Raw genomic sequence first — 13116 nt, 5'->3', positions numbered from 1 at the left:
TTAATATCCTTCCCTAAAACAACAGCATTAATATCCTTCCCTAAAACAACAGCAACAATACCCTTGTCCAAAACAAGAAAAAAACACAAAAAAGCAACAACCCCAACCCCACCCCCCCCCCCCCCCCAAAAAAAGAAAAAAACCCCAACAAAAAACACCAACCCCCACCACCTCACCAAAAACACACACACACAAAACAATAACAAACAACAACACCCCAAAACCCCCACAAAAAAATCAAACAAACACACATCAGAGAAACAAAACAAAAAACACAAACAACAGAAACAAAAAACCAACAACAACAGTGTTTCAAACATTTTGAAAAAATCAAACACCTGTTTAATGTTTCTACTCAGTTTACAAATTGTTGTGTTCGTTCTTTCTTAAAGACGCCCCGCTGATGTTGTTCAGGTTCAATTGCTAACTGTTTAATAATTGCTACAGTCAGCGTGTTCATTAACTCGTTTGATCTTTTAGTATACATGTATTAAATATTCATGTAGATCTAGCGACGACGAAACACGACCTACTGCGTGTTGGCATTCGGTAGTAAACACTACTCTGTTTGAAACAATAGATACTAAACACTAGTCAATAATAAAGGATGCATTGCGTGTAAAAGCCACAACAAACACAGTTTTCTTTTCATAAAATGTTTATAATTTGATTAATTGATTGTTTTTATAAGTCTTCACCTTCTATATCGTATCAAAAGCTATATAAATACTGATATTATCACACCTGTCTACTTTCACGCTTTTTACGTCACACACACACACACACACACACACACACAGCGGCAGAATAAGAATTTATTCCACATGTGGATCTTTAGGAAACTGTTGTGTCTGCCTTCTCCCCTCCCCTCCCTCTCTTTCCCCATCCATATCTCTCTCTCTCTCTCTCTCTCTCTCTCTCTCTCTCTCTCTCTCTCTCTCTCTCTCTCTCTCTATATATATATATATATATATATATCAGCAGTTTCCCAAATGGCAGTTTTCACGCATGCGCAAAATCACATTTCCGCAAGACCATTGGACTCGACCTTTTAGTCTTGCACACGACAGCTAGCTAGGATAACTGAAAATACATTTTACAGGTATGTGTTTAGTTCTTATAGAAAACGAAACGTAGCAGGATGAAACCGTAACTATTTACTATATATCTAATTCAGCGCAAAATATTGCATGCAGTAAAACATGCGTTCATGTAATATTGGCACAAATAACAAGAAGCAGATTCGGATGCAAGACATGGCGATTAAAAATCCGCGGCACTGGATGTGGCCGGTCAATCGATAACGTGCAGAAATACTGGCGAATATTCGAATAACAGCAATGTTTTTATCTTTTAATGGATCAATAATGGCACATTACAGATGAGCTATGTTTTCCTGAAAGGTTCCATTTCTTTGAAACACCACGCTAGGCTATGTCAAGGACACTGACTCTTGTTATTAGGCAGTATACAATAGTTTCGGTGATAATAACTGCTAAATTAATAAATTTTACTTTCTGACTGAAGTCAAATGTATTTCTGGTCATCCTCTCTTGCTCTCTCTCTCTCTCTCTCTCTCTCTCTCTCTCTCTCTCTCTCTCTCTCTCTCTCTCTCTCTCTCTCTCTCTCTCTCTCTCTCTCTCTCTCTCTTTGATTAACATTCCTCATCCGTGGATTGGCACACGTTTTCTGTTAGACGTAAGGTTACTGTATAATGGACTATTACCGGCGAACGATAACTCCATATTAGTACATGCACACCTTTCAGAAGGCCTCAGATCACAGTTATCTTCCCATTATGTTGATCAGGAAATATGTCCGCACGAATAGTCTGCTTAGTTCATGGCAGACAGCTTTGAAGTGGCAACTATTAGACTGAAGTTGGCAGGGGAGAGCATATAGTTTACAAACATGTGTAACTTGTTGACATTGAAGACTTTTGTTGCGGTAATTCCGGCCCATATAAAAGTAGTACTTTTTGTGAAAAATAGGTGTACTCTGACCAGGTTTAGTGGGCGTGTTTCTTTAAAGCAATATCTTGGAGGAAAGAGCTAGACAACAGGTGTGGTACATTTCAGATATGTTGCCCTCGGGCAGGCAAAGGTACATAAAAAATCCATGGGCCTGCTGATATTACTAAAAATGCTATAGCCACGAACGCTATATAGAAACACATTTATAGCGTAAATAATTGTGGTCTGTGGCCAGTAGCGGTTAGAGAATTGTCCAGAGAGGAGGACCTATTCGTTCATTTTATGTTTGTGGTTATTATGTCCAATAATGGTTGAGTCAAGCACCCTCATGTTGACGCTTAGTAAGAAACATAATGGTGTAGTTATCGCACACCTCTAAACCGTGTTCTCACTGTGAGGTGGATCCGGTATTGGTGTACGAACTCGAAATCTACCAGCCTTAAATCGGATGGATAAATACAGGGCCATAAGGAAGAAATGTTTTATTTAACGACGCACTCAACACATTTACGGTTATATGGCGTCGGACATATGGTTAAGGACCACACAGATATTGAGGGAGGAAACCCGCTGTCGTCACTTCATAGGCTACTCTTTTTCCATTAGCAGCAAGGGATCGTTTATATGCACCATCTCGTAGACAGGATAGCACATACCACGGCCTTTGATGTACCAGTCGTGGTGCACTGGCTGGAGCGAGAAATAGCCCAACTGGCCCACCGACGGGGATCGATCCCAAACCGACCGCGCATCAAGCGAGCGCTTTACCACTGGGCTACGTCTCGCCCCTACAGGACCATAAAATCAGTGCCAACGTTATGAATTCTAAGGACATATAACGGCCTGGGAATTTCTATTTACTGGCTCTCCAGAAAGTCATGTTCTGCATTCCATAGCACTTGCCTTGGTGGTGTAGCGGTTAAATCATGGAACTCAGGAGTGGTAGGTACTGGTTTCACATCCCAGGTCCGGCTCCCACCCAAGAGTGAGTTTTAATGACTGAATAGAGACGTGTTGGGCCACTACACCGACTTACTAGTCTATCAATTACCTATTGCTAGCTGCTATCCATTCACCTTTTCCCCTGGAACAACAGCCCAGATAGCTGAGTATTCCCAGACCAGCCTCGTCGATCCTTAACTTAATATAAGCTCGAAAATCAAGTAAAATACTTTTGTTTTAATTATTACAGCCCACGATCAATACTTTATCCTGCCATTTTGTTTTGACCGTGTCTGTGATTGCGGAATATCTCACTTTCAGTTTGTACCAGTAGAACGTGTTGAAGACATCATGGCAGCCACTAGCAAACTAAATGCGGAGATCATCCGACGTGCCAAAGCCAAGGCTCTGAACGAAACTGACCCCGTGGAGAAGTTTAAGCAGCTGCTGCTGGCGCGCGGGGCTAAGGGAATCAAAAATATTTCCAGGTATGAATTAATGTTGTTTTTATTAGGACTATAATCTTTACAACGCACGGCAATACACACGGGAGCGTCACGGAAATGACAAAATTTTAAAATTTTAAAATGTATTTATGTATGTATGTATGTATGTATGTATGTGTTTGAAGTTAGTTTTGCAAAGAAAACAAATGAACTGAAAACCAACGGGTTACCCTTCCAATCCGCCAATAATAAAACCAAAAAGCAAACCATAACAAATTAGAAAAAAAGAACACTAAATACATATTGAAAAAACATCATGCGGATTCTGTTTTTAAAAGGGAATGGGGTCACGACTGGTATATCAACTGTCTTGGTATGTGCTATCCTGTCTGTGGGATGGTGCATATAAAATATCCCTTTCTACTCATGTAAATTATATATTACCAAATGTTTGACATCCAATAGCCGATGATTGACAAATCAAAGTGCTCTAGTGGTGTCGATAGAGAAAACACACTTCAACACACTAGTTAGCAGTTGGAACATTTTGGGCGGCTTTGGTACATAATGTTTAGAATTGGAACATCTTGGGCAGTTGAGACATTTTGGGCTTCAACATGGGGCAGATATCCGTAATGAGAGACTAAACGTCAGTAACGTCGTTAACTTCCTGATACTTAATGAAGGTTTTGGTTGCAGTAAGTGTCTCCTGTTAAGTGTTGGTGTGATCCCTTATTTCTTTCCATGAGTATATTTGAGCAGAGTTAGGACTGGCCTTATTAATGTTTCAGGTCGTTTCGTATAATGGACGACGACAGGTCTGGGCAGTTGAACTTCAACGAGTTCCTCACCGGATGTCGGGATGTCGGGATGGACTTGGAGGACTTTTCCAAAGAAGACTTGAATGCAGTCTTCAAACAATTTGATGTCGATGATAGTGGTTCATTAAGCGTCACAGAGTTTCTCAGGATTGTTAGAGTAAGTTGACGTTGTTCAAACATTGTAGTTTAACATCATGGAACATACATGTTAATGTCGTGAAAACAATAATTGCTACATCTTGCAAAAAAACAACCCCCCAAAAACCCAACCGAACATTGAATAGCGGAAAACAAAAGCAACACAGAACACTGTACAAAACTCTTTTGTTACGTTTTCGGTGGATGGTAAAATGTTCATATATTGACATATAGCTTACGTTTAAAATGGAAAATATAGAGAATACTACATTCGTGTCCATTAGATACCATTTATCTTACAACGAGTTGTTTTAAAACGTATCTAACGAGCGAAAGCGAGTTGGATTCGTTTTTAAGTCACATGTTGTAAGATAAATGGTATCTAACGGACACGAATATAGTATTCTATTTTTTACATATCCTCAAAAAAAACCCAAAAACCCAACCCTCACACGATTTAAAAAAATTATAAACGTCTTTTCCAACTAAAGTTTATTTACAGCCCATTCCTCGTACCTAATTTACGCGTCATAGATTAATTAGTTTCAGATTAACCTATAGGTCACATATCGATCGATAAACGATTGTGATTCTTTCATTGGATGGTTTGGCAGTGACGACCTGGTTATCACCTAGGAGAAGCAGTCATATGTCTTTAAATTGTTATCACACATATTTGTGTTTGAGAGGTTACTCCGCATCTACTGTGCACACTGAAAACGATGATTGATTAGCCCACAATCTTCTTCTATCGCAGCTTGTACTCTGTTTTTTCAAAATGAAATGCAGTTCCTTACTTCTTCGAGTTTCTTCTCAGCATTTTTAAAGTTCTTACGATTACAATTCCAGACGCGGATTCGACAAGACGGTGCTGAAGGTGCGCACCCCGTCGTGAGATTAAAAGTACAATAACTCTTCTCCATATGTTACTCCATGTTAGTGTACTTTAGAATATCACAAAAGAAAGGAAACATTTTATTTACGGTTATATGGGGCCGGACATGTAGTTAAAGACCACACATATATTGAGAGAGGAAACCCGCTGTCGCCACTTCACGGGTTACTCTTTTCGATTAGCAGTTCGGGGAATAACGCTCGAAGTCATAATCTTGTTGCTAGACCTGTGTTTGTGATCAAAATATGGCCTCAACTAACCATGCCAGACGTTAAGCGCAGGATGAACGTGCCTGAACTTTAATTGGATATATACCGTATATATATATAGGCACGTACAGTGTTTATCATTGTTATCAGCCAACAAGGCCGGGGAGGGCAAGGGGGCTCGGTAGGGGGCTTAGCTGCCCCCCTCCCCCCCCCTCCAAAAAAAAAGAGAAAAAAAAAGAGAGAAGAAATCCGGCAAAAATAATATTGGTTATTGATAGTGACGTTTTAAGTATATAACCTCCCTGAAAGGGCTGACAAATTATATTTCAGAGCTTCTAGATTTCGGAATTTTCTGGGGGCATACCCTGGTCCACTTAGTGTTTTGCACCTTCTACGTTCGTTCGTTCCAAAATTCATCTACCCCCCCCCCCCCCCCCCCCCCCGCCACACTAAAACAAAAATCCTATCTACCGCCATGACTAACAAGCGATGTTTTATTTGAATGTAAAAACTTACATTACACTATTATTTCACAGCCGAAGATGTCGCCGAACAGAGAGAAGCTGGTGTCGATGGCGTACTCGAAGCTGGACAAGACCGGGGACGAGAAGGTGACGGTGGAGGACCTGCAGGGCGTGTATGACGTCAGCCAGCACCCCAAGTACCAGAACGGCGAGTGGGACCAGAACCGCTGTCTACGAGAATTCCTCGACACCTTCGACTCCTCAAAACACAAAGACGGCTTGGTGAGATTATATATATCGTTTTGATATCGTATATATAGACACATGTATATAGTGCGCATAACGTTTTTTGTTTTCTGAACGCTGGACAGCGTTGAGTGTAAAATTGCTATTGAAATGTTTTTAGTTGATGACTATGAATACATACATCAATTATGGAGTGTCACCCTAGTACGTTTGCTTAAATGTCAATAAACCTAATACTGTGACCTCGATTAATTTACATCCAATTTGCAAAGTTATCAAATTCTTAAATTATGTGATCTGAAAAATATTACATACTTTGATTGCACTGAAAATGTAAGATATGATAAATATATTATCAGGTTACTACGTTTTGATATTGTCATTATTTAATGCCATTTAGACAACAATGTAACAGGCGTGCGTCATGGAAAAGAGAGGCAAATGGGTTTCTGATTCAAAGATGTTTTCGAGGAAAAATTCAATCAATTGATTGGTAGCAAAGATTCTGCACGAGTTAAATCCTATCGTAGGATCAGTGGGTCCATTGGATGAACGGCTGATATAAGTCATATGTGCTTACCATCTGTGCAAAAAGTAGATCTATGAATACACTCGTGTTCAGCGATAGCGAGCGACGCTAACGTTCGCGAACTATTGGACTGATCATCGGTATGTTCATTTGGTTTTACGTGAAGTGCATAGTCCAGTCTAGCAAAAGTTTTTCTGCTTATTCAGGACGAATTCTCCTTGTTTCAGCTCACCGGAAGGAGTATCCCATGTGGCGGGAATTGGGTTGGGTTGTTCCAAGTTTTGCAAAAACGTCCATTTCACCCTCTCTACTCTTCGCATGAATTTGCGTTTTATTTGGCCAAATCGAACTGCCCAGACTTGAACATTTAATACTAATATACTGTCTAATAACCCCTTGTGATTTTGAAATAATTCCTATTAAAATATATCATGAACAATCTCCATTATTTGATATTATTTATGAATAGTCCCTACTTATTGTGAATGTATGTTTGAACTCGTAATCACCGCTGAGTGTCCAATATATGTTTATAGGATATTAAACAAGCTTCCATTTCGTATCATGTTTATGTCTCAAGTGAAATAATTTTCAGTTGTCACGAGCTTTAGTGAGTGACAATGAAAATTATTTCACGAGGGACATTAATGTAATACGAAATGGTAGCGAGTTTAATATCCTATCTATTACCCATACTCGATCTTGATTTATATCACTAAACTCGTTTGGTTGACCTTTCAGTGAGGTTGTGGTGCGCCAGTCGATGACATCATCGTGTGACGTATAAGTGTTACATCCCACTTGACGTTCTAGTGGAACGTATCACTTTGATAAGTACCAAGCTATTTTTAACCGATGTTGCTAAACCGATATTTGTTTTTTTTTGTTTCAGGTGACGTTTGAGGAATTCAAGAATTACTACAGTGCAATTAGCTGCGGCATCGACGACGACTCCTACTTCGACTTAATGATGCGGAAATCGTGGGGCTTGTAATCCAGGTCAGTGTGAGCCGCAACGTGTTTACAACAGTAACTGGTACCATCGTCTTCTTTCATATTATATTCATCTAACGACGTAACTTTAGGTGCAAAAGCCAGCTAGCGAGCGACAGCGATCGGTCGTCTTTCTGAACATGTCTTTCGTCTCTGTGTGAAATATATCTATAGTATCTATGTATGTGTGTCTGTGTGTGTGCGTTTGCGTGGCGTAGGCGGAGTGGGGGGCACGGTGGTCATGCCCCCCATCAAACTTTAAAAAAGAAACCTATTACATTTTATAAAAAAAAATACATACATACATACATACATACATACATACATACATACATACATACGCACGCACGCACAGTGTGTGTGTATGTGTGTGCTTGCGGGGGTGGGAGTGCACAAGCTCTAGTGAGGGGCACAAGCAAAATATTTATCTTTAGATGGCTTCAAACGCGACTTTCTATATAGTTTCTGGAGAACACAGTTTCAGATCTATTTAAAGGTTAGTTTTATTTTTACGTATATTAGGAGATATTCCCGAGATAAAAAGAAAAAATAGAAATAAATTGTGTGGTCTTTAAGTGTGTGCTGTGTTGGAACGTGCCAACAACAATGACAACGTCAACAAACTCGTATGCTATGATTGCTATGATGTATCTAGTTTTATTACCCATATGGGCTCAAATATACGGGGTAATATTTTTTCGATCTCTGCACAGTGTGCAGATTGCTTCTACAGTCACTGATTGGATGGCTTTAAAAAGACAAGATTTGATTGGCAATTACATACTACTTTTTGTTCATTCATGATTCCATTCATCGGTCAAACTATTACTACGAACTTCAAATATTTTTTTACGATACGAACATTTACGGAATTAAAAATCAAAATATATGTACAAATGTTTAAAAAAATTTTTTTTTTATTATTTTGACTGTTTTTTTTTGGAACTATTCTTTGGTGGATACTGTTGGGTGTGCACCGGTAACGGCGCGTATGAATATATTGGTATGGCTGGTAGAGCTTGTTAGCTGTTACAGCAGCGAGAACGTAAATATACTTTTAAAATCGTTAAAGATTGACAATGGGTAATAAAGAGAATAACCAACTCACAACGAGGAATTACGGATTATCTGTCCCTCGTGAATTAATGCTGTAAAACCCTCGCCAGAGGCTCGGGTTTACAACATCAATTCACTCGGGACAGATAATCCGTAATTCCTCGTAGCTCGTTAGTTATTCTCTAATTCTACAACGATTAGAAAATAACTGCTCTCGGCAACCATGCGTCGCAGTTAACGTCCTAGTGTTGGAGTAAATCCTCAAAAGATAGCGATATTCGGGCAAAATCAGCTGGCCTGAAACGTTTTCACCATGTGTTTCCATCATTCTACCCACAATATTAGTTTTAATTCATGTAAAAATTCGTAGTGATTCATTTCCATCCCTCTATAGCCGTTTGGCGTAATGGTAATATGAATAAACGTTGTTATCCAGGGCCCATATTTTCGAAGCTATCTTAGCCTACGAAATCGTGAAATCGTCGTAAGCTATGACGTCACTATGGCGTGCGCTGTAGTGACGTCACAACCTACGACGGTTTTACGATTTCGTAGCGCTAAGATGGCTTCGAAAATAGGGCCCCAGACTCGGGCATTTTTATTTAATTTGGAAAAAAATCAGCCTCCCCCCATGCAAAAATGCTGTCATATTAAATACCAAAATTAATTGCTGTTTTTTTGTTTGTTTTCCAGGTGATACATGTGGCAGCTAATTCCGTCATAATGAATAGGTGCCTGTCGAAATCGTTTGTAAATTCTGTACAGTGACGTTACATGCATTTCTTCTTGATCATTGATCTGTCGTGAAGTCAGTTTTTCGCTTTGTGCAAATAAAATACATATATGACTGATTATAGCAGGGGTTAAAATTGGGTGGTATTCCTGCCGGACATTCATTCCGGCAAGTTACAAATTCTGCCGGCTCGAATCAAAACCTGCCGGATCAAATACGATTGACTCAGATTAATGTGTGAACATAAACGTAAATTAATTGTCTGTCCGACGGGACTTAAATAAAATCTCGGCCCATGTCCGGACCCCCCCCCCCCCCCCCCCCCCCCCCCCCCCCCCCCCCCCCCCCCCCCCCCCCCCCCCCCCCCCCCCCCGGTCGGAATGGCAATATTTCGACCCCTGGATTATAGTATTAAAACACAAATGAACGAACTTATAGCTATGCATAATAAAAATCGGGTGATGTCAGATACTATCTATACCACAACACAATTCTACGTTCAAATATAATTATTTTTTAATCCTCGCTAAGTCTATATCCAAACTATTTCATTGTATTGTTAGTTAGTGTTACGAATTGGTGTTTTTTGTTTTGTTTTGTGTTTGCCTTTCATCCCCAACGTTTCGTTTCCTTAATAGTTCTTATAATAATTGACAATATGGCAGGCAATGCGATTTTGTACTCTAACAATTAAACTGTGTGTCACAAAGGATTTAGTTTGATTATTGTTATACACTTTATGCAAAGTTATACATGTCTCTGTTTACTGTAATACTGCTTAATAACTACCGTATATGTTTGTATAAAAGCCGGGCCTGTAATAGAGTCAGGTTCGAAACACGTTGGATTGGTGTACTAGTAGCTAAACAAATACAAGAGACCGGTGTTCAAATATAGATCTAGTGCTACAATGATATCTAGCTTTGTAAAGGTATGAAGTAAAAGGTTGGTACCAGAGAGACTACGGTATTGTTATACGGTATAAACAATAATTATGTTAAATCCCACCAAGGATTGTCTTAAAAAATAGGCGCTAGTTCCTCAATCCACAACAATAATGACAATGTTTCAGAAATATCGGACAAACCAATGAAGACCAAGGCTTTTATTCAAATATTTACGGTATATAACATGCGTTTTTGTATTGATGTTAAATTGAAAACTTTTAACAAGTTTTAAAGCAGTAATAGGCTGACATAGGTTTACGAGTATATCATAATTTTGCAGTAAGCTACGTTGTATTTTGACAGTGTTATATTTTGAAGGTGTTTCAGTTCTAGTATTTCGTAGTAATATCTGGGAAAACAATTCAAAGAGATAAACGTATTTACTGTCCTTGGTCATTTCAGCATTTGTGGCCTACCCGTATGTGTTTTTATTGCCGATACAGATGATCAATTAGCTGTTTGTTGTTAAATACGTTTGACTTAAATGCTATATTTATTAAGTAAATGGTTGCAAACTGCAGCTATCCATAAAACAAACCTTCACACACATTGCATGAACATACAACATAACGCGACACAACGACCAAAAGTCGGTACTTAATGGAATTGTTTTTTCAAAGATGATTGTAACAATACTCGTCAACAAATAAATGTGGTATTTTAGTATAGGTAACTTACGCTTATTGCATACACTGCTTTTATATATTGCTGAGTATGTATATTTTCTTCTCTTAAAAATATGTTGTTATTTTAGTTTTTACTGTTGGTACTCTATTAATATTATACTATTGTAGTTCTTTTTCCCACTATGGTTTTTATATATTAGACGTTTGTAATTCATGCAAATATTCTAAAAATCTATGTTTTATTTTAATGAGTGTTAAGAGATAAGGTTTTTTTTTACAAACTATTGTACTAAATCTTCACACTATAAAAACATTTTAATCGTGTGGAATGTTTTATTCTTACTTCAAGAATATGTATATTTTATTTTATCATATCATATCACATCCGTTATCATGAGGTACTAGTACTGAGAACGTATCATACCGAATTACTGGGTTCGGTCAACGTCGTCCTTGTTCTAAAAGGGCGAATGTAACCTAACAGAACAATGTCGTGGTCAACAAAACTGTTTGTTTGCAAAACAAAATTATTGTTAATGTATTTTTTTTACAATTAACATTATTATTTTACAATTAACACAAACTTCATTAAATACACAAGTTAATGTTTGTCGTTCTTTTTTCAACAAAACCTACAATTATAGACAAAAAAACCATTTGAATACAGTTCAAAGTGTTTCAAGCATAAATTTTGAAATAGCATTGTGAATAATTGAATTAAACTGGACTCGTTTTTCTGTTGTTATTGTCTTAGTGGATTCTGAATATAAAAATATCTAAACTATTGTACAAATAGTACTACTGTACCATTCGGGACCAGTTAATTTTCATGTTATTATTTTTAAATCATTTTATCTATGTATATTGTTTTTACTATATTTATTTATGAATAAAGTGTTTGCTCAAAGAAAGTTATTGTTATCAGTGTTACTATACGTGCGCATAAATTGTATCAGGAAGTATAATGGTCACCACTGACAATTACAAATACCGGCCTCGGTATTGTAGTGGTTAAGCCATCTGACATAGGGTTAGTACATGTAGATTCTGGGTTCGCACCCCGATACCGGCTACTATCCAAAGCGAGTTTAAGGACTCAATGGGTAGGTGTATGGTCACTACACCGACTTCTCTCTCACTAATCACTAACTCTGTGTCGTGGACAAACGGCCCAGATAGCTGAGGTGTGTGTGCCATGGAGAGCGTTCTTGATATGAACCTTACTTGGGTATAAGCACGAAATTTAGTATACATGGAATGAAATTACGAATATTCCATGATGGGATGTAGCTCAGTCGGTAGAGCGCTCACCTTAATTGCATGGGTCGTAGGATCGAACCGGTGATCCATGAGTAGTACATCAAAGGCAATGGTATGTGATGTCCTGTTTGTGGGAGAATGCATATAAACGTTCCCTAGCTTCTAATGGAAAACATATAGCGGGTTTCCTTTACGCTAGAAGTACCAAAATAGCCAATGAGTAATTGATCTATGTGCTCTTGTGGTGCCGTTAAAACAACTAATTATTAACGTTTACAAATGTCCCAGAATATTGTTTAAGCGTTCAACGGGACCGGGAGCAGATATTTCAGTTTCAGTCAGTTAAAATTCCACAACCTATTTTATTTTCAGTTTGCTTGATAAAATCCCACCCGTTTATCACATGATATAAATATCTCATAAAAAATTCGTCATATTTGTTTTTATATAAAAATATATCATACATACATATTTTAGAGATAGACCCATTTCTTTCTGGACTTGAATGTGACCTCACCACTACCACCATCACCACTACCACCATCACCACCTTTCGAGACCATACTGGATCCATTACAGTGGTCGACATTTAAACCAGTGTTTTCCCACACTCTCCCAGAAAAGCACCACAACTGAATGGAGGCAATTAAACAGTTAAAATAATCAGATCTTATTCGTATTTTAAAGTAATTTATATATAATTAAAATACAAATTAATTAATAAAATCCTATAGTATTATAGTCAAAATAATCGGATCTTGTATTTTAAAGCAGTTCATATATAATACAAATATAAATCAGTTAATAAAATCCCATTCTGTTTTAGTAAACTAGTAAG

The 13116-nt window shown here is 38.0% G+C and overlaps 1 protein-coding gene across 4 annotated transcripts in view; it reads left to right on the top strand.

Moving 5' to 3' along the window:
* The window catches only part of LOC121374103 (calcyphosin-like protein), a 30289-nt gene extending 18364 nt beyond the window's left edge, over positions 1-11925 (top strand). For 2 of the 4 annotated variants that reach the window (XM_041501033.1, XM_041501035.1), the window contains exons 2-6: positions 3237-3403; positions 4153-4339; positions 5961-6170; positions 7556-7662; positions 9406-11925. In XM_041501033.1, coding sequence (XP_041356967.1) covers positions 3267-3403; positions 4153-4339; positions 5961-6170; positions 7556-7657 — 636 coding nt within the window. In that variant the 5' untranslated portion in view covers positions 3237-3266 and the 3' untranslated portion in view covers positions 7658-7662; positions 9406-11925. Of the gene's footprint in view, positions 1-1059; positions 1103-1896; positions 1948-3236; positions 3404-4152; positions 4340-5960; positions 6171-7555; positions 7663-9405 lie in introns of those variants that run through there. The other 2 variants (XM_041501036.1, XM_041501032.1) reach the window with 2 other exon arrangements.
* Positions 11926-13116: the final 1191 nt, after the last annotated feature.

Source organism: Gigantopelta aegis, chromosome 6, assembly GCF_016097555.1.
Source record: "Gigantopelta aegis isolate Gae_Host chromosome 6, Gae_host_genome, whole genome shotgun sequence".
Classification (NCBI taxonomy): Eukaryota; Metazoa; Mollusca; class Gastropoda; order Neomphalida; family Peltospiridae; genus Gigantopelta; species Gigantopelta aegis.
This window is presented reverse-complemented; position numbering and strand designations above follow the sequence as displayed.